Source organism: Saccoglossus kowalevskii, chromosome 9, assembly GCF_978046115.1.
Source record: "Saccoglossus kowalevskii chromosome 9, keSacKowa6.1, whole genome shotgun sequence".
Lineage (NCBI taxonomy): Eukaryota > Metazoa > Hemichordata > Enteropneusta > Harrimaniidae > Saccoglossus > Saccoglossus kowalevskii.
Window position 1 is genome coordinate 32,297,474 of NC_140649.1, and position 22,148 is coordinate 32,319,621.

General features: G+C 36.8%; 2 protein-coding genes across 2 annotated transcripts in view; one reads left to right on the top strand and one right to left on the bottom strand.

Moving 5' to 3' along the window:
- Window positions 1-897: 897 nt before the first annotated feature.
- LOC102806474 (monocarboxylate transporter 12-like) lies at window positions 898-8,985 on the bottom strand. The gene is made up of 6 exons (XM_078005886.2): window positions 8,516-8,985; window positions 6,340-6,525; window positions 4,519-5,189; window positions 4,006-4,210; window positions 3,460-3,624; window positions 898-3,232 (listed from the first exon to the last, which is right to left on the bottom strand). Exons 1-6 carry the CDS (start codon window positions 8,772-8,774, stop codon window positions 3,006-3,008), a joined length of 1,713 nt encoding a protein of 570 aa, XP_077862012.2. The 5' UTR covers window positions 8,775-8,985; the 3' UTR covers window positions 898-3,005.
- A 6,134-nt stretch (window positions 8,986-15,119) lies between these two features.
- The window catches only part of LOC100367446 (rapamycin-insensitive companion of mTOR-like), a 39,748-nt gene continuing 32,719 nt past the window's right edge, over window positions 15,120-22,148 (top strand). Inside the window, exons 1-6 of the mRNA XM_002741609.3 lie at window positions 15,120-15,166; window positions 15,264-15,311; window positions 17,886-17,983; window positions 18,378-18,439; window positions 19,788-19,983; window positions 21,679-21,805. Coding sequence (XP_002741655.1) covers window positions 15,121-15,166; window positions 15,264-15,311; window positions 17,886-17,983; window positions 18,378-18,439; window positions 19,788-19,983; window positions 21,679-21,805 — 577 coding nt within the window. The 5' untranslated portion in view covers window position 15,120. The remainder of the gene's footprint in view (window positions 15,167-15,263; window positions 15,312-17,885; window positions 17,984-18,377; window positions 18,440-19,787; window positions 19,984-21,678; window positions 21,806-22,148) is intronic.

A 22,148-nucleotide genomic window follows, 5' to 3' on the forward strand; every position in this document is an offset into this window, starting at 1 on the left:
AAACATGAGAAAGATCTGACAACTATTTTTGACTGCCAAAATAAAAGATGAAATTATGTATTGGCGAGTTACCAAAGCCTATAATGACACGCTAAAGTACCATCTGCATAAGTGTAAGCATAAATAAATGTAAAAAAACAATATATATATATAAAAAAACTCCTTCAGTGAAATTTAATTTTGTTTGTTTTGAATTGAAATGAAATGAATTGCAACATTTTTGTTTTGACATTTTTGTTGTCCAAAAATTAACAGATTAGGAAATATTTCAGATGTTGTTTTTCTCTCAATGCCCCCCCCCCCTCATGTATTGGTCATAAAATTAGGTGTTAATTTCTGGTCTACAAGCTCAGGAGTTCAGTCAACCACAGTCCCTCTATCATGATAACCTATAACTCATTAGTTGGAACAAGTTTATTTTTGTTTCATGCATTGGTGGCATACTTCACTGACATCACCATGTTGTATACTAAACGAATAATTCACTACGCAACCATTTGTCATATTTTACTGGTTCAGTGTCAGAGAATGTTAAGAAGGCGTGGTACGTACGAGTGTACTATCACTAGTCCTTTTTTTGTCACTTGCTGGCCCTCCAAAAAAAATGTGGTATGCTTATAAAACTAAGACTGAATATGTATTAAAAGCACAACAGTTGTCGCGATGTGCTGTGTTCGGATATGGGTGCCACGTGACATACAACACGTGTCAAATACAAATGTATTTTTGTTTACACAAAACTACAACTCGTGCTGTACGACCACTATGGTGCTTTATGATTTCCTTTCGTTTACGTTTTAAAAAATACTTAGAATACTAGAAGTCAAACGTCTTCACCAATAAAATAAAAACTCATCGCCTTCATCTAGTACGTTGACGATAAAAAAGACAACCAACTGTTAACACAACAGAACATGAGTTCCATTTTATTTTCCAAAACTCTTGTTCAATACATCGTTTAAAGCTTATTGAAATAATTTATTATATATAAATAATACTGAGAACAATTCATTGTTAGCTATGTGATAAATATTTACTTGATAGTGATATATACATAATATAATAATACCTATTTGTACTATTATTCTAACAACATGTAGTCTTAAAGTTCTAAATAAATAAAAAATGAAAATTCACACGACAATTTCGAATACGTGAGAAACATATTCCAGTTGCAGTAAACTTAAAACAGTGTTCAAGATGGAGAATTATGTACACGTTTAAGTTACTGTCAAGTTATCCATTCAGCTCGTGTGACGCGGTCTCTGAGTCAGAGTGCGCCCTCATAAGTGTAGATGAAAAATCAAACCGGTAATGTTGATAGTGCTGGCGTTTGGTCAAGCCTCCAAACCGCGAAAAGAAGATACAACATGTAACGACTCTATGTTTTCTTACGAAATGATTTGAACACATACGTAGAGTAAAGTTCACCTGTACGTTTTGAACACATGGTTGACGTGTATGATTTGAACACATACGTACAGTAAAGTTCACCTGTACGTTTTGAACACATACGTACAGTAAAGTTCACCTGTACGTTTTGAACACATGGTTGACGTGTATGATTTGAACACATACGTACAGTAAAGTTGACCTGTACGTTTTGAACACATACGTACAGTAAAGTTGACCTGTACGTTTTGAACACATACGTACAGTAAAGTTGACCTGTACGTTTTGAACACATACGTACAGTAAAGTTGACCTGTATGTTTAGAACACATACGTACAGTAAAGTTAACCTGTATGTTTAGAACACATACGTACAGTAAAGTTGACATGTATGTTTAGAACACATACGTAGATGGAGAATCATGTCAAGTTATCCATTTAGCTCGATCGTGTGACGCGGTCTCTGAGTCAGAGTGCGCCCCCATAAGTGTAGATGAAAAATCAAACCGGTAATGTTGATAGTGCTGGCGTTTGGTCAAGCCTCCAAACCGCGAAAAGAAGATACAACATGTAACGACTCTGTTTTCTTACGAAATGATTTGAACACATACGTACAGTAAAGTTCACCTGTACGTTTTGAACACATGGTTGACGTGTATGATTTGAACACATACGTACAGTAAAGTTCACCTGTACGTTTTGAACACATACGTACAGTAAAGTTGACCTGTACGTTTTGAACACATACGTACAGTAAAGTTGACCTGTACATTTTGAACACATACGTACAGTAAAGTTGACCTGTACGTTTTGAACACATACGTACAGTAAAGTTGACCTGTACGTTTTGAACACATACGTACAGTAAAGTTGACCTGTACGATTTGAACACATACGTACAGTAAAGTTGACCTGTATGTTTAGAACACATACGTACAGTAAAGTTGACCTGTATGATTTGAACACATACGTACAGTAAAGTTGACCTGTATGTTTTGAACACATACGTACAGTAAAGTTTACCTGTATGTTTAGAACACATACGTACAGTAAAGTTGACCTGTATGATTTGAACACATACGTACAGTAAAGTTGACCTGTATGTTTTGAACACATACGTACAGTAAAGTTGACCTGTATGTTTAGAACACATACGTACAGTAAAGTTAACCTGTATGTTTAGAACACATACGTACAGTAAAGTTGACATGTATGTTTAGAACACCTACGTAGATGGAGAATCATGTCAAGTTATCCATTCAGCTCGATCGTGTGACGCGGTCTCTGAGTCAGAGTGCGCCCCCATAATTGTAGATGAAAAATCAAACCGGTAATGTTGATAGTGCTGGCGTTTGGTCGAGCCTCCAAACAGCGAAAAGAAGATACAACATGTAACGACTCTATGTTTTCTTACGTCCATTGATGATGCAGACGGCATAGTTTGTCGAGCAATTGTATATATACACACAGTCCTATTGCGTCAATAAATGAACTTATTTTGAGCCACTGGTACTCCTGGTGATATCGCCTGGGCAATATTTCACTTTGATTCAATTGCACGTAGTCCTGACCCGGACACACAAACCAGCCAACTGTGGCCAACAATCAAAATGCTACATCGCCGTTAGGTGATCTAGAGTTGCAAGCGATTCAGACATAGAGAGAGTCCTTGTACGTTCCTCTTCCACGGTAATCACGGCAACCGTACTCTTCTTTTGCTCGGAGACAAGATGTTTGTTAACGTATGGTGTAATGAAAGCCAGTATTGACGAGACAATGAGAAGCGAACCAACAGAATAAAACGCCCCGTCATAATCACCCTGTATATCTCGCATCCACCCTGCGTGGAAAGAAGTGACAAATGGTTAGATGTTTTTTCATAAAATCTCACAATCCTATTGCTTGAATAAATTATACATGATATATTGGATTTTATTCAATCCAATTTTAAGAGGATCCACTGGGTGTCGCATCCTGTCAATTATCCCCTTCGCGGCAAATGCGTAGTTTTACACGATTCAGAAGTCACTATATTTACACTCGTCGTTAACCTAGGCACGTACTCACCTGCAAACGGGGATCCTAGCATAGCAGCCAATCCTTGCATCTGCATCGTCATAGACAACGAGTGGTCGAGTTTGTCGGCGCCGAGGAAGTAATGTAACACCACTGGAAGCATTGGGATGTAGCACGCCATACAAAGACCAAATATAAGAACGAACGCTAGCTGTCCTGTCAAATGAATGAATCGCATTACACCGAAGAAAGCGTATTCAATAAAAAATGGTCCAATCAAAATATAATATATAACTTTTAAAACAATTAAACATACTCCATACAAAAGTTCAAAAGCAACAATATATCCGTTATTGAGATCTTAGGCCTATTGTAATTGTGTATTCTAGTCATTCAAACGCCGAAGGTATATTACGTTTATACACAATATTTTTTAATAAAAATAGATTAAATTAGGTACGGCCGACTGTTGACAGTCTATTATTGAGAGAAAAGTTGCTTAAACGTAACCCGTTGATTTTGGACAAATATTCGTGAACACAAAATTGAGATGAGCTTTAAGATAATCAGGTAATTAAGATTGTATTGCTCACTTACCTTCGTAATTTCTTATGTAGACACTGACAATTGCAGCAAGACCGCCGATACCCATACCAGCCCCGTAAAGTATATACGGTTTGACTTTCAACAAGGCTCCTCCTACTCCCCAAAATATTCTACCAAAGCACTGTGTCAGTCCCATCATAGCGGGCAAACTTGAACTCTTCAGGCTGGGAATACCAAAATCTCGGCCACGTTTAACCTGTTGATGACATTGCATATGCATTACTTCCAGGTCAGGATAACACTGATACTGCAGGGTAAATTGAATAACAATCTTAATACATGTAAACTACACTACGACAATTGTATGCAGGCATCGGTAATTTTCAACTGAAATATAACACGTTGTTATTCAATTCTATATTAGGTTCTTGCAGAAAAAGCACGATGCATGCTGTAGACAGAAGGATTGCTCGTGCAAACAGTCATGCGTTTACAGAGGCAGTCTACGCGTTTCACATGCGATGCTTAAACAGTGGTGGTCAAATAAAAACAAAAGGCACCCACCACGTGTGCGATGATGGCGTACTGTGAAGAAGAATATCCAAATACAGTCAGCATCACCAACAGAAATACTGGGCTCTTAAACAATGTGACGTCATACATGGATCGGAAAATAGCACCAAATTTGTTCCAAAGGAACTTACAACGACAACAACACGATTTCTTTGTCTTGGTATGTTCATCGAGTTCTACGTCTCTATAGGAAATTTCGTGTTCCACGTTTAAATTATGGGGCACAGAGTCACTGGAACACCCTTTGGTCGTAAACACAATGCCATCCACACTGTCGGCGTCGCTTTCCTCCGAAACCTCTTGTATCACTGCGTACCGAGCGGCGATATTTTTTCTCGAGTGGCTATCCGATGAATTAATACGTACGCGCGGCCTGTTTATTTCTTTGTACCCTCTGTCTTCCAGGGTTACTTTCGTCTGGTATCCTTCCAGCGGTCTGAACAGTGCACCCGCCACGCAGATATTTAGCGATAACCCACCGAGAACGATCATAGTCCCCCGCCATCCGTAAGTGTCTAATAATATCTGGATTACAAGGGAAAACAAGAACTGTCCCGCACCCGTACCAGCCAGTGCAAGTCCAACTGCCATAGATAACCTCTTTTTGAAGTATTTTCCAACTAATGCCAGAGAGGGCACGGGAAGAAGCCAAAAAGCTAAACCTACAAATAAAATAATTATAGTTTCATAAGTATTTCGTATGGTGAGAAATATGTATATGAAATGAAACAAGCGATTGCAGCGCAGCGGCAAGAAACTGGAAATGAATCGCATGTGGTTGTCCCCCGTCTATTATTTAGTTATTCAAGTTTAATGAAATGCCACGATGAAGCGTGGATTATTGGATATAACGCCACACTTTTGGTCGGTTAGACCAAAGTCTGATTTACAATTATTATAGCGATTTACAAAATATCTTACAGTTATATATAGCTAAGACAAGGCTGATTCTTTACAAAATTTGTTCAGTTATCTGTGGAATATCTGATGAATACATTGGTATTTGTATATGAATCCATTGGTATTTGTATCGGTGTTTTATAACGTGTCTAAATGTGCATACACAATGTTTACCGTCATTTGACAATGTCTGAGCCGAGAAATGAAATGAAGGTCTGGGTTGCGACAATTCAACAACCTGCAGACACCCGTCACGTCGATCATGACGGGTGATAGGTGATCACAAATAGCTAGGTAATACATCCCGGCTTTAACTTGAACTCGCGTGCTCAAAATAAATATTTTAAATTATCAGTGAAACTATTTTCCTAAAAAAGTCTTTATTTTGATAGACCTATCGAGGTAAAGTAAAACGACGTTGTCTATACGATTGTTTAAGATTTCTGGGTATCGCGTGTGGATTGATTTATTTATAGCAATTTCGCATTCGACGCATGTATTATTTGAACCACCTGCATAAAAATAGTATTAATTTATTTTATATTTCCCGGAGGAAAAAAAATCTCGAAACTGATCAATATAAATAGCAAGTCTCAGTGCTTGAAGTATTTGTATAAAGCCAGTAGAAACACATTCTTGTGACGCAAGTCTGTAGTTCAAAATGCCAGTACTGGTGCATAGTAACTCGGAACATTCCGGAACGGCAGGTATGACGTGCGCCATTAATCATGCGCAGTGAGTAGATGTATTTATATTTCATTGTTCCATTAATACTGTACGTATGAGTCGGTTGTCACGCGCTCTGTAATATATCACTTATCCTCCTAATAAATTCAATGTAAACGTAGACAGCTGGTAGTAACTAACACGAGCGACGATAATGGTTGTACTGATACTTCTACTGATACTTACTTGTAAAAACTCCATATGTAAAATATAGTTGGTGTATGGTGGTAGTAAAGGCAGAAAGCACCAGCCCACATGCTGATAGTACGCCACCCGTGATGACCACTGGTCGGTGTCCAAACTTGTTACTCAGCGCTAGGGATATTGCGTTGCTGATGATTCCAACACCAAAAAACAAAGATCCAATCCATGCTGTAATATGATTAATGGTCAAATGTGAATAAATACAAAATAATTATTCCGCTATGTATTATGAGACAGAGTACTAGTATTTAGTTGCATGCATTCACACGACTGGTGAAAATCACATGGCAGGTAGTGATCGTGACGTGGGAGGGGACGCCTTGCTCGCGTTTTTCTGAAAAAATCAAATTATGATTTACGTTCAACTGTGAATTCACTCTTAGCTCTAGTGTGATTATTCTCGTCATTGTGCTTCTTTTATTGCGAGCTTTTCATCACTTTTTTCATGTTTCGATTTTAATTTAGTATTTTTTCGATCTACAGCCGCTGGTTTCTGTTTCTCCTTCGAACTAGAATTCCTCGTCAAAGTTAACATTTTAAATTACCGCCTTTTATGGCCATTCTATCATTCTGTTCTCTTTTTCGCCACTGACACTCAATCTTGGCACTGTATTAGACGAACATGAATTCTTGTAATATTATAATATCAGTGACAACCGTCGCCACAACGTGAAGTTCGCAGAAAGGTCGCACTCGAACGCGATTGCTCTAAGTATAGTGCCGTCGCACAACAAATAATAGAATACAATGACAACAATTATGTTATCGATAAAAATCAATGAAAAACATAAAATTAGTGTTAATCATATTTATGCCAATGTGAGCAACTCCGTTATCAGGTATGCCACTTGTGACGTGCGAGGGAAATGGACCGTAACACGTCCTAGCCCGTCCTGCAAGGAAGTCACGCTCAAGTTGTCGTGACTTATCTGCCCCGTCAAGCACGTACTAAGTTCTGCACAGTCCGTTGGCTCTGAATTTGAACCCCAGTAAGCACGTAGGCACTTAATTTGTGAAAGTCACACCTACGTCACGCGTGCGGCGACGCGGCCATCATCATCGACTTAAGTGGCACGTCTGAAAATAAGTACTTAACAACGTGACGCCCAAAATGACAATGAATGAATTCAGGCTATGGGCTATGTAATAAATTATATAGTGGGCACTAAACTATAGCGACGTTAACTTCGCTTATATCCATGACGCCGGGTGACCGATGCCGTCGTAATATGGATCCTACTTACACCAATTTTACGTGAAACTATTAATAAAACTACACCCAATAAAATTACGATAATGGGTAGATTTACTAAATATTTAAATTTAGGGGGCAACAATTCGTAATTATAAGGGTGCCTAGAAAAATGTGACCAGTACAATTTTTCTCTCGGTGTTTTACAGCAAATCCTCCGGTCACCCACATGAATTCAAATGGTCGACCCTTTATCCTGAATTCTGGCAGATTGATGGACAATTTACATCATATACAGTGAAGCTACGTTTCGTACGTGTGGTCGTGATGAAATATGTATCGGACAGGGCGTCGGCCACTCAAGCTATTTATACTGTAAGCGCCACCATGTGCACCACGTCAACTTCTAAGCTTCTCCTATATTGCATATATCTTTCACTTAACTGTATTCAACTAGAATTGTTTACGATTTATTTTACGATTTTAGTGACCCGTAAACTAAGCGTGTCGTAATCTAGTAGTCTGTAACGATCTTGCATGTTTTTCGGTTATCGGGATTTCATAATAATTATATTCATTACACGGTTAAATACGAATCCAATATATTAATTTTATACCAATAAATATTTGTATTCACGCGCCTGGTGACCGTTTTCGAGGTGCCTGCTTTCTATTACGGTCAATTCCACAGAAACCATTCACGATCCACGGGTGCGAGTATGAATGTGTTTCCGTCAGCGTACATCAAGAAACAAATACACGAAACCGTTTCTTTGTAATCTTCGCTACACTCAACCCAGGTTTAGTTCCCAGCTAGTTTAATTCGTGACGTCATGTTGCGTAAATGACCGTGAATCTGGATAGCCGTAACTATAAATTTACTATACTGTTCCAACGTGACGTGTTCTACGAGAACAAAAAATACGTTTGTCGGACGCGTATTGTCGGCAGCCGACCTATACCTACCTGTATCTGCTTTGGATGCGTTGAAGGCCTTTAAAAATGCAACATACAGCACACCAAATGAAAAAAATCCCCCGCCAACAACTGTGAAGAGGAGGAAGCTGGCCAATACAATAACCCATCCATACCCTCCGTCTGGAGGGTCGATGGGTGGTAGTCGTAGAGCAGATGACACGTTTTGTTGCGTACTTGCCGGCATGACTTCGCAATGTACCGTACTTTCAATATCAGAATGGTTTGATATTACCACGTCGTCCGGCATATTATATATAATATTCTCCGCCAGACAAATTCCTTCGGTAGTTGTAGCAAATAACTTGAATTACTATCGCGTCAATCAGAACAATTCCAAACTGACTACTACTTTTATAGAGTAGAAGTATCGACATATGTTCGTGTGAACCGTACACGTATTGACTGGATTGTGTATTACGGATTTACAGTACATGCATGTGTTTGCCGGCAGCATACTCGATCGCCCACGTCATGCGTGAGACATTCCCCGAGTGTGGTGACCCCTCGCTTAATACAGACTAGTTTGAATCGGTTTCGCAATTTCCGGCTAGATTCGGCGGTCACCAAAGGAGGTCACCCTAAGCTAGCGAGATACAATAGATCAATTCAACCCGACTCAAGAAGCAGTAATGATAACGGTAGCGATATCTCCGTCTATTGTACGTCACTTCTCAATGTGATGCGCAATCTCCCCAGGCAGAGTTCTATTACGAATACATCTCTGCCACCACGCGATCTTATACTTTCGGTGATCTTCGCAAGGAACTCTGGGAAGGAGAATGTGTGATGCGTACACTCAAAACAATAAACGCGCACGTGTTCCCCGTGTCTCGTTCTTGACCCGCTTTCGGTCGTTAAAACGTGTATACAAGCACGCACTCTGGCCACACCGGTAACACCCAGCAGAGGTCGACGTGGTTTCATCACTGCATGGTACTATGATCGAAACAAATATACCATATCTTCACTTGAAAACATGATGTTCGCAATGTACGACGTTTAGCTTAGGACTATTAATTCTGTACATACATGGTGCTAGATGTAATTAAATATATCGTAATATAATATGCGACAAATTAAATTATTAATATTCATTCGCACTGTTAGATCGTTTTACACCACGCACAGTTGGTTCAGGAGTTAATGTTTTGTGTTCGCCAACTGCCGAACGGTTCAATTAATGTTGATTAATATATGAGCAAGATTGTATTCTAGCCAACCCGATAAATTCAAAAGAAACACACAGAGAAGAGTAATGCGGCGTGTTAGAGGAAAACGCATGTCGTACACGAAGCTATTCCGGTGATGAATTTAGTCATGCGCAGTAAAATATGAATGAAATAAGCAAATCCCACGTGCCTACGCGTATGTGACGTCAATGTGACTGAACCAATCAGCAAGTGGCACATTGACAACCATACATTACTATTGTTAGTAAATAACATCATATCATAAGCCATTATTTTACAACTTTTATCAGCGTCGATGTGTTGTTTTGTGTTCTGATAAATAATATTGATAAATGGTAGTACATTCAAGGCTGTGATCTGAGTTTCACAATGGATCAGATGATAACGTACTGTTGCCATGTGGGCTTAAATACTGATATATGCATTATAATATTTGTTTTCAATTATGATCTATATTAACTGTATAATAATAAATGTATGATTCAACATGTCGTACGTCATCGAATGTTTCTGACGCCCAGTCGTTTTTAGTTCAGGAAGTTACTCAATATGTCCATATTCGGATTATTCAAAACAAATTTGCGCAGTACATGTAATACTGCTCACTCAAATGTCATATGATACTAAGTTAGTGAAATATGCAACATGTATCAACATAATTGTTGAAAACCAGGATCTCCTGGTTGGATTAATCCCACTAGAAAAAAATGTTATTATTTGTAGAGTTTCCTAGGTAACAAAGCCCCTCGTCGCGATTGTACGTGCATTTTTTATGGAATATTTAAGTACTAAGTTGCCACGAGTGTCATTTATTGAAATCATATATTATATATATCAAATCGTACTAAACCTAGTCACATGGGAGCAGACACGTAGTCATCAATGAACTTTTAGTTAATGGTCATCATAACTGTACACGACACTTTGCATTCGTTACTTAGATTGGGCCATTGTCTCTAATGGGAGATGCTGGGTTCGTTTGCTAATTTGTCTCATATACTTACTATTCGGACGCTCGTATGCTAAAGGGGTATTTGTTAATCGTAGTTCTTGTTAATTAGTCAATATAACCAGACATTCCGGGCAATGGCCCTTCATTAAGGTGAATAAGTTTTCAAGACGCATGAACCTTTGAAGTTGAAGCATGGGTTGGAGCTGTCGACAGAGGGCAGCACTCACGTAATACGTAATCGTGAAAATTAGTTTATTATTTCAGTTTCAGAAACCTGTATAGCGAAAACAATATCATATAGCCTGTATGCATTCATTATGTTGATAATGTTGTCAAACTCGGCAAAATAATTCTAACGTAGAGTCGACAATCAAGAACAGAAAATATGACGACGTCTTAGCCTTCAAAGGAAATGGAATTCCATTCGTACTCATGTTTCCTTTAATCACATTAATCACGGTTACTAGAAGAAGTAACCGTGTATTTATATACCTTTTCCAGTCGTATTTGTCTTGGGATTGTATCATTCATTAACACATGATTTTCAACAATCTGAAGTATCATATTCACAGAAATAAAACACATTCTTCAGATTTGTTCCAGGACGTTTCCCATACTGTTATCTTAGTCTGAACTATTATACAACCAAACAAATTTCATACCCAAACCATTCCCACAATACCCTTTAATATGTTCACGGGGTCACAGCCGGTCACTCTGATAACACCAATAGACCCTCCGCGCTTGACTGTGCGCAATGTTCACACGGTGCTGGCGTATTCAAATGCACGTGACGTGCGTGTAAACACCGTCACATGACAAAATGTTCACTTGACCGCATCCATGGTACGTAAACGTCACGTGTTAGATGTGTGTTTAATGAAGCGAACTTGTTGATCGTTCTTGCCTTTAGCTCAGATAACAATGACAACAATCATCGCAGATGGATTGATCGCCATGGATGGTTATATTGAGCTTTGACATACCGCCCCTGATAACATGATATTCAATAGTCGTACAACTATTCAAAATGTTTCAACTACAAAATACAACTGACCCACTTCAAGTAGTTCAAAACAACAAGAGCCAGTTTATGACAAATCACAGTCCCTAATGAAATTGACACCACTGTAATTATATTTGATTTACATTACAATTATTAACCATTTGTTTTTGTCTTTTCGTCGTAGTTTGTCATTTGGGCCGGTGATGGTCGCGACTGTGTGCATGCGTACGTGCGTTCCGGATCCCGGCGAATGTTCTGTAGATAAACAACAAATTTGATCCGCATGCATACATTAGCACATAATATTGTCAGGCGTAGTATGGGACCCACATGGGAACGACATTCTTCTGAACGCACGTGACTTCGACGATTGTCTTCACCATATTTAGAAATATTTTATCTCAGTACGTTGTGTATCACGCTGTGTCCCTTGTATGCTACTATTCTCACAGTCGGAGCTACGTCACGGTCCCCCAAACGTTGCCAGGACCAATCACAAACAGGAAAAGACAATGAATGTTTGAGTTCAACACATCGGGTGCACCATTAAAAACAATTGCGTCACAGTGTGTGACAGGCGCTCACATGGACGGAAAATGTCACAAGAGCATTTATTAAAAGTTCAACTAATGGAGTACGACTGTTGCTAAACATAAATGTGTAAGCAACATCCTCTGCTTCATATCCCTCAAGTTGCCGCATCAATTTTAATCATTAAATAAACATTTTGTATTCTACAAATAAAAACGTTGACACTGACCAGATTTGTACGACAACCATCGAGTGCCCTCATACACTGTCACGAATTGACCCCGAATGTAGGTTACATGACAGTGGGTGACATGGTGAAAGGTAATCTCTTTATCTATTGAAAGATTGTTCACTTAACCTGAAAAATGGTTTATATCTCCATGGGGACGAGGGAGCTTTCTAACACATTGAGTCAGGCAAGCAATTTGAGTTTGATTCATGTCACAATTATGCACACAAGCTAATATCGATGATTTAAAAAAGGGAAGCTTATTTAACAATTTGAAAAAAAACAAATAAGCAAATAAATTAAAATTGAAATAGGTCGTCACAAAAATATCAATGCAAGTTGCTCACTACAGTGTAGGGTTCGTGGACACGCATGCAGGCAAACGTTTTATCGTGAGAACACCTTCTATCGCCCATGTGTTAACATAGGGAAATTGCAAAATCGCAACAATTTTTTTTTTTAATTGAACGGGTCGTGTTTCACATTTCTTTCCATAGTGTCACATGTGACACCCGAAATACACACGCAGTACGAATATCACGCTCATCTAAACAATTAGGTCCGTACCTCCATCTTTGCACAGTGACCTATATATATATATATATATATATATATAGACACAACAATCAACAATCCAAAGACTTTGATGAAATTATATTGAGTCACTCTTAAATTAAATCACAGTACTGTGGTTAAATATGACTAGTTAAATTAAATTGGAATTTAACTTAATATAAACGGAATGGAATAAGAATGTGTTGTATATGAACCCACGCCCTTACAATAATTCTACTTATTTGTTTACATTGACTTGAAATTTAAAATGTTAACATTGTTAAGCCAATCAAATTGGCGTTCACTTGCAAAGCCCCCTCACGTGTCTGCATAGTCGTTGTCTATCATTTATTCCGTATATATATTTGAGAAAAAACTGTAACACACCACACTTTATATTTGATAATTTATATTTTAACTGCCCGTATGGTTTGAAGAATTCAAATGTGATATCCGTGTAAAATAAAACGTCACGGTGATGAAAAATAGCTAGTGGAATTGCTGTGTTAGGCATACAGGCTTTGGCTTATTTATCTCAAAATATGTTGCAAACCTTCACTAATTCTACGGTGACACTTGTGTTTGGACTAACAGTACACAGGAAAATGTTAAAAAAATGCAAAACATATGCACGAGAGTTGTTTTAAATTGTGAGACAAAGGATTATTTAACAGACGGAATAGCTGTTATGTAACTGTCATATGAACAACGCGTAAGGAAAATTAAATGTGCCCGTATCTGGATGTGAGGGCGCTACATCGTGGGTTCGCAACCTCAGAAAATAAAGCGTTCTCTGTACTCTTTCTCTGTATATAACAATCTAAGTGCTTCAGGTCAGTTATTCAGAAATTGAAACACAATACGTGAGTAATGCATATGGGGAGGCGGTATCACGTGTGGCAATTAATAACAGTTACGTTAGTACTAGTATATTACGTTGAATTCACAGATCCCCCGGCGTTTTTCATGATTTATGTACGATTGGTCTAGTATTCAACAGTCAGACATGTACATTTTGCGCAGATTTACAGCCGGCACGGTTCTGTCATCCTTTAAAGGGCTGTGACTAAGCCTTAGATTCAGCGCAGCAATAATTTTGTGAATATAATTTGGTAGTGACTTGGGTGAGCTGAAATTGAGATATTTTCTTTCTGCATAATTGCATAAACTTTTTGTATATAATGTTTATGTAATTTTCTTTAGTGAAGGTCAAATATTGGTATGCACATTGAAAATATTTATATATATTCCCTGTTTTTTCTGAAAAAAATATATTTGAAAACATGCAAAAATTGGCCTTTTTGGAACTATCACCATCGGAGTTCGTGTTAAAGCATGATTTTTATAACAAAGTAAATAGTACCCTTCAGAATATGCCGATAATCTGGGACAAGTATATACGTACCCGTCTCATGACTACATGCGACTACCATTATGTAGTCCCGTGGGGGCAGTGAATACATAGCTGGGTAGGGAGGTGCCCCTGAGTACTCAAATGAAAGTGTGACCATTTGTATACCTGGATAGTGGCAAAATCTATACCCATATTGATACCAAAGTACCATTTCTGTCATCACTTTTTATTCAAATAAAACAGTTACCGTATTTGCTCTACTAGAAGAGCATCTACAATAGAAGCACATGTAAGCCATCAGTTGTATTGTATATTAATTTATTAAAATATGTATTTTGACCATAAAAACATCGCTGTCACTTACATAAGAGCAAATTAATTACGGATATTTATACCTATCTTGACCAGAAATGAGACCGATACTTATACCTAAAATCCAAAAAAACGAGACCCATTTCATGGGCACGTCCCCATCAGGCAAGTTTTATGTATTGTACATCCCCCGGGTAAGTAGTACCCCAACGAAATTTATGGCGAATCATTTTGACTAAGAAGCAATAGTAAATGGTTCGTTGACAATAATTCTATCGGTAACAACAGCATAAAGCCATATAGTTAATGTTAAGGAAACGCTAGTTTTAATGAAAGCCAACTACCTGAAAATCTAATCCTATTATTTTTACCGCCGTCCTTGTTAATGGGGTGAATCAAGTTCAGAACACAAGAGAGTTGAATTCTCGCGAGAAACGACGAGAATGCAAGAGGGCCGGCCCAAAATGGCTGCCATGTTCCGGCCCCGTCATAGCTCCAGACGGACAAGAGGTAATGTTTTTCTTTTGTCTCGCCACTTGCGGATCTGTGAATTTTCGATTACTGTTGAAGTGACTAGTATGACCATCATAATGTTTTTATTTTATAGGACGTCATGATAGTGGAGATACGGATGTCCCGTTGGATCTCGGCCGAGGTAAGCTCCGAGACTGAGGCTCGATCGCTCGTCGAGTCGCCTGATTTCAAAGTGATTGTCCATTTGTATTCGCGTAGCGATCACGTGAAATATGCTACTGAAATCATTGATTATGGTCATTAGTGTGTTTTTCATGGGGGAATATATCGTACTCGTCGTCTACTTGTGGTTTTGTAAAACATGTCTGACAACTGTCTACATTGTCGAGATACTACGGTATCCGTGTTTGGACATTGGGTGGGTGTACGTATTTCATGCATCGCGTTCATCTGTGTTACGTATGCGCGGCTGAATTCGGGAAATTAACTGGTTCAAGTATGCGATCCAATTAACTGGTTCAAGTATATAGTCTGCTTATTTGGCGGTTAAATCCCACACAATTTCCCCTATCGCAGTCACACAGTGACTACATTTATTTTCATTTTTTGTTTGACAATTAAATTGAATTGAAGCGTGTGCTGTGACCTTCTTACAATTTCCGAATCAAATTTGTAAGTTATATATTTACATAAGTCACATACAGCGGTCAGGTAGCATAGTTCAACATATTGTACTATATTATTGTGCAGCGTACACATGGCTTTCTAGTAGGCATGCTGTATCCATATGATTGTATATTTATTATAAGAAGTGGAGGGAAAGTAAGACAGCAGTACATTAGTTTATTAACTTATTTATAAAAATCATCAGTTTTCATTAAAGTTTAAATATTTAATGGTGATTAGCTCAAGAGCTCAACAAATGTCTATGCCCTTAACGCACATAATGCCTTCTCGTAACATAAGGCCAAAAAAAAAAAAAAATTGTTTTGTTGCCCTCAGCGACCGACCCAAAAATATGAAATATCGGGTCGCGTTTTTCATTTAATAGACCCAAATATTAAAAACTCACCATTTTAAGCAGTAAAAAAGTGTTTCCTCTAAAAATTAAGGATCCCAGACCGTTGTTTGATCCCCAGAGTCTCCGTAAGTGGCGACTTTGAACCTTGGGTTGATCTGTATTTGTCTGACATGTTCCGAATACTATGAAGTCCATATACCTTGGCTATTTACGATACTCTTAGTTTTCACTAATTTAGAAAACCGACCGACCGACCCAATTTTTCGACTTGAGGGCAACATAAGTTTTTTTTTTTTAATTGCGACCACCTATGGGACTGTTCACATATTAAAAATAAAGCATTTGATGATTGTATGATGTCGAACTAACTCAATAATATTAATTAAAACTAATAGTCATATCACAATACTATTTCTCGATAGGTTAATTTAAATTCTGACAGCCATTTTGGTTTATAAAAATTATATTTATGAAACAATTATATCGACACCAGGTTTCTGTTGTTCATTACCTCACCTTCTCAATAAACAAATTAATAACAAAATAAATTATCTATTATAGCATGAGTGATGATCGTATCAAATTCATAAAGTAGTAGTGAATACAAAATCGTTGTTTTCATCTCTAGATAACATAAACGCAACCAAAGTTAGATAAAATGTTTTCCGTCTTTCATGGCTATGATTGGTTTATATATACAGGGAAGGTTTCACTGAAATTGCTCATTAAGGGAATCACATACTGTAAAATACTTTATTTTTGCTTGGAAATAATTTTCGCTATTTTCACTGAAGGAATGATTCAGTGAAAATAAAATCCAGCGAATATACTTTTTTTCCTATATTTTACGTTCAACTCATCAAAAATCAGTGACAATAAATTCCATACAAAACACCAAAAAAGTATTTTCAGCGAAACTTAATTCCAGCTAAAATAAAGTATTTTACAGTACTTCATGAGGGTGTTGGATTTATATTTCAACAAGCCTGTCAATTAAACTTGTTCTGTCCAATAGCGTCACAGAATGGATGCTTGTTGGTAAACAGTTGAAAGTTTACCAACAAACAATGGTAAAGTACCGATAATTAGCATGTTCATTTGCATCAGTTGTAGGTTTGGTACCAGGAGTTGATATACTGTTTACCCAGTAGTATAAATCGGACTACAGTCTGCCCACAATCATGTGGTATTAGGTTTGGCAAAATCTTTTGCATGTGCACTTGTAACTAGCAGCAAAGACAAAAAAATGTCTGGAAATGGCTTGGGAAGGTTCAGTTGTGTTGAGTGAGTTTATCAGACTTGAAATTCTATTAAGGAATGCAGAAAATCTCAGTACATACTGTGCAAATATGCACGAACATGTGTATATTAAATTGGCAATGAACTACAACTAGGAGAACAGTATATACTCAAAGGGTTGGTGTACCTTTGTATTGTATTGGCATAAAAGGAGGTCAGTTGGTTTACTGTAAACTGCTTCAATGTTCGTAAATTTTGTGAGTATCAAAAAGTTGCAAAATTTTGTCACTGTGACAATTTATTTGAGGTCCCCAAATTTTGTTCTCATGAATGCCATTCAAATTGCAATTGGTTTACAGTAATTTGGAGGATAGATCACGCATGATATTCAACGGGTGTTGTGTTAAAATATTTTTCTAAAAGCCAGAATTTATTATGGGTAAAACGAGTTCCAGATATTTCCCAAATTGTTTTATTCTTTGTTTGGACCTACAGCTCCTGAGGAGAATGTACGTGATATATTAGTCAATATAGTTAAGACGTCTGGTAGTTCAAGAGGGAGAAAGCTTGGCCATCTCAATAATTTTGTTAAAGTGAGTATTTTCATAATTTTTTCAAACTTGATACCTAGCGGTATATGAATTATAACATTATTGGATGATGTGTGATTATGAGTTCCATTCATGGGAGAAACTTGCAGCACATCAAACTTGTTATTGGTTTTCTTATTCCATCCCTGCATCCATGAATTTCTGTTAAATCAGAAATATCATGCCAAGTGTTTGTATTTATCACCTCAATGAAAACAAATAATTGATCACTACATAATTTTTGAAAAATTTATCACTAGGAATTTGTGGGGGGTTCTGATTTGTTCATGTCACATATCATCATTGTCATACAACTTTCTAGTGATCAAATGTTTACTGTAGTTTTATTCCTTTGTAATTGTAATTGTTTTTGTGATGTTATTTGCACTTTCTGCAGATTTTAAAAAATGTTTCTTCAGAAACAGATTTGGGAATTAAGTTACCTGAACTTATATGTTGGTAAGTGTTATTGTATTATTACTTCTTCTTAAATACTATTAAAAATAAGATGCACCTTGTACTGTAAAAAGTTTAATTATTCACTGGGTTTTAATTTTTCTTATTTTGCTGACTGAAAAATGAGCTAAATTAAAACCCAGTGAATATGTAAAATTTAGCATAGAACACATTATCTAAATTATAAAACCGTGAATTTATAACCCACTGAATATGCCTGAAATGTAAATCAGCGAAATTTAAACCCTTTTGAAATCAATAATGCAATGTTTTGCTTTTACAAAAATGTACACCTCATAATCTCTGCATGATTGACATGACTTCAGGTACTACTGGAAACAAGACAAATTTGTTGAAAAGTTGAAAAAAATTTACTGACTGGTGTCCTTAAAAACAAGTCAGTGTTTTTCATATAGAATGTTTTTACATTTGTATTGTTTGCAACATTTTATCGAAAGTCCAGGAAACATAATGACATGAATCTGAAAAAAAATTAAACAGTAACATTATTTGTGAGGTTTTGTCAGATCCTGACAGATTTTGTTTCTTTGTGGCTAATAACCCATTCATTGTCAAGGTCAACATTTGTTACTGTTTACTAAATAGGGTTAAGGTAGAATGGCAGGTTTGTGGGCACTTGGGAGTAAATTTTTTTTTGTGCTTTCTTCGCTATAGACTGTTAAAATTTTGTAGAATTGTGAATAGTGGAACATACTCAAAAACGATTTTAAAATATAGATAATAGGTGCAAACATTCTCTCTTTTGAATGCTTAGCAAGATTTAGCAATTAACAGTTTTCAAGACGGCACTTTCTTCATAGTAAACAGATGTACCCTTAAACCAATTTTGACAGGAAACAGAGGCATGGTTTAGAAGCTATTTTTTTTTAAATCACTTTTGACCAAAAAAACACATTTTTATGCATATTTCAAACTAGTGTCCATAAAAAAAAAATACTTACAAAATTTTAAAATTCATACAATATTAGCTTTCCAAAAATATATAGTTTTGTGGACAAGGGAGGTAATCTTGGTTTCCTAATTAACTAATTAAAATACCTGTCAGGTAAACTGCATCTCTACCTTAAGTAAGGTTAAGTAACTTGAATATTATACAAAGTTTTTTAGTAGCACATGCACTTATATAAATACCAAACATATATCTATGGACAAGTAAAGACATATTTCTATGATCCTGCATACAGTAGATGCAATTTTAGGTTTATAGACACTTCCATCAGACATGTGCTTTTTTAGTACAGCAAACACAGCGTCTAACATGAAATTCAGGAATTCAATCCACTAACACGCACATCATTAGCTACACTAATTTCATTTTGTTTATGGACAGTTTGAGACTTTCTCTTCTACATGAGGCGAAAGAAGTACGGGCTGGTGGATTGCGAGCACTACGATATTTGATAACAAATGTAGAAACGCTACAAGTGTTATTGAAATATCACATTGATATTCTTGTTGCAAGATGCATTGACATAAACCAGAATAATGAAGTGGAACGGGCACAAGCGCTTCGGTTTATGAGAAAGGTTTGTTGTATATTACATTTTTTTTTGATAAATTTTTGTGCCAATTGTTGAAATTAAATAACACTGTAAACTCTCCAGGCTTGCAAGTGCATTTGATGAGGGCCGTGATTCAGATATTCCCCAGACATCAGCAATTTGCTGGTACTTTTTTCAAAATTTCCTAATTTTGTTCAGTCATTTCAGACAACGAGTGTGTTTTTTCTGTTAAATTCACTGTTTTTAGATTTACACCCAAAATATGGAAAATAATTAGAAATGTCCTATGACGCTGTTTGCCAATATGGACAAAATGTGCTAAGCTAACTTTGGGACAACTAAAACTCTGTGGGGGTAAAGTGCATTTTCCCACAGAATTCCATGTTTTTGTGACAAGGCACCTACACTCAAGTTCCTCAAAGACACAATGTGGATGAGAATAGAGAATGTGTAATTCTTGGTATTGTTTGATACTGCATTTTGATACATACATTGTACTATGATTGATCATGACAAGAAAACGCTATTATTGTAGCACACATTGGAGTATTTGTTTGATAAGACAATGAAAATTTCTAATATGCATATGCACTAGTTGTTTAGTAGATTTGATTTCCCATTCCATTTTCAGTTTATGATGAATGATAATCCAATTTGGTCTTCAGTTTGGAGTATGAAACAACAATATTAAAATATACCCGTTTTCGTTCATATAGTATCTTGAAGGTTTTCCCAAAGTAATTTTGGCTTCCACTTTAATATTGTGGTTCATTCGCCCAGACTAGAGTCCACCCATTTTTTTTGTTCAGTTCGAGATTTGAACTTGGGTCTACCTGTTATGAATCAAATCAACAACCACTATGCTGCCAGTGATCAGCCACAGGAGTATGAATAGTTGATAGTAGGTTCATTCTATTGGATGGAAATGATATAAACTGCTCATTCCAGTCTGACTGCAGTGCATGTGAAATCAGGTTCTTTTTCCTCATATCAACCCTCTCAAAAAAAATTTGTGAAATGGACAGACACATTGCCTGTGGATCCACAGACTAGTAATAACTAAATAACAAATTATCAGTTCCACTTTTAGAACTTTCATTGCCAAAAGTCAAATTGTCACTTTTTCACAAATTAAACCTGTTTATATTTCTATGTATTTAAAAACAAAATTGATTCCAGGAGCAATTGGAAAATTACACTCATTTGGTCCAAAATTAACAAAGACATTACTGGTACAAAAATATACAGAGAAATGTTGCATCAGTTAAACTGAAAATGATTCTCCATAGAATGAGTCTTTGTAATGTCAAACTATTCAAACCACTGGTCTATTGAGATTATTATTGTCACTTATTTCTTCTGACTGTTAGCCTGGAATCCATTCATTCAGTGTGCCCGTCTAAGTGCACTCAAAATGGCTTGGTGAATCGCTACTTAAATATTTGGATGGCACAGAATTCTGTTTCATCACTGATTGGCTGTCTCCATGGAGTCAGTACATTACCATGGGAACTTGCATGTGCAGACCAACAGTCCTCAAGACCAATTTTTTAGTCTATTGTTCATAGATTTGTCAAAGTCTTGAAATAATAAACTGCATCTAGTCTACCTGACTGTTGTATAGAGGTGTTTGACTTATATCCAACATGACGTGACAAGCACCATCCTCTCAGTTTGTTGTCAGGAGTAGTAAGTAAAATTGATATGTCTTGTTTTCAGATTATTACAGTGTGCCCAGAATTGTTTCCCAGATCTCTTGCCAATACAATAGTTGCCATTGGTAACGATGGTGGACATGAGAGGGACAGGTTACTGAGATCCTCTGTAGCCACAATATGTGAATTAGGTAAGTAGTGTCATATGTACTGTGCAGTAGCCTAATATTATCTTTTATAGTTAAATTTGAGGTATCTAGTCAATTTGTTTTATTTTAAAATTGTCATACAATCTCTTCTAAAATTCTGACAAAAAAATCACAGAAATGCTGTGGTGCACCTATTTTTAATTGATGCATGCTATGAATAGAAATTACATATATATTTTTTTCTGTTCCTACAGCTAACTAGCTAACTAAGTATAAATGATCTAAAAAAAAACTGCAGAGGAATTGAACATTTGTTCTGTGTATCTAAATTGTTATCACAAATTGAACACTTTTTTGTGGGAAGTAGAATTTGGGTAATGCAATA

Excerpts from the sequence above, each read along its gene's own strand:
- LOC102806474 (XM_078005886.2), bottom strand. The coding sequence starts at position 8,774 with ATGCCGGACGACGTGGTAATATCAAACCATTCTGATATTGAAAGTACG. Across the intron at positions 5,190-6,339 it reads TACATATGGAGTTTTTACAA|GTTTAGCTTTTTGGCTTCTT; the intron begins GTAAGTATCAGT and ends TTTTATTTGTAG. Across the intron at positions 3,625-4,005 it reads CTACATAAGAAATTACGAAG|GACAGCTAGCGTTCGTTCTT; the intron begins GTAAGTGAGCAA and ends TTCATTTGACAG.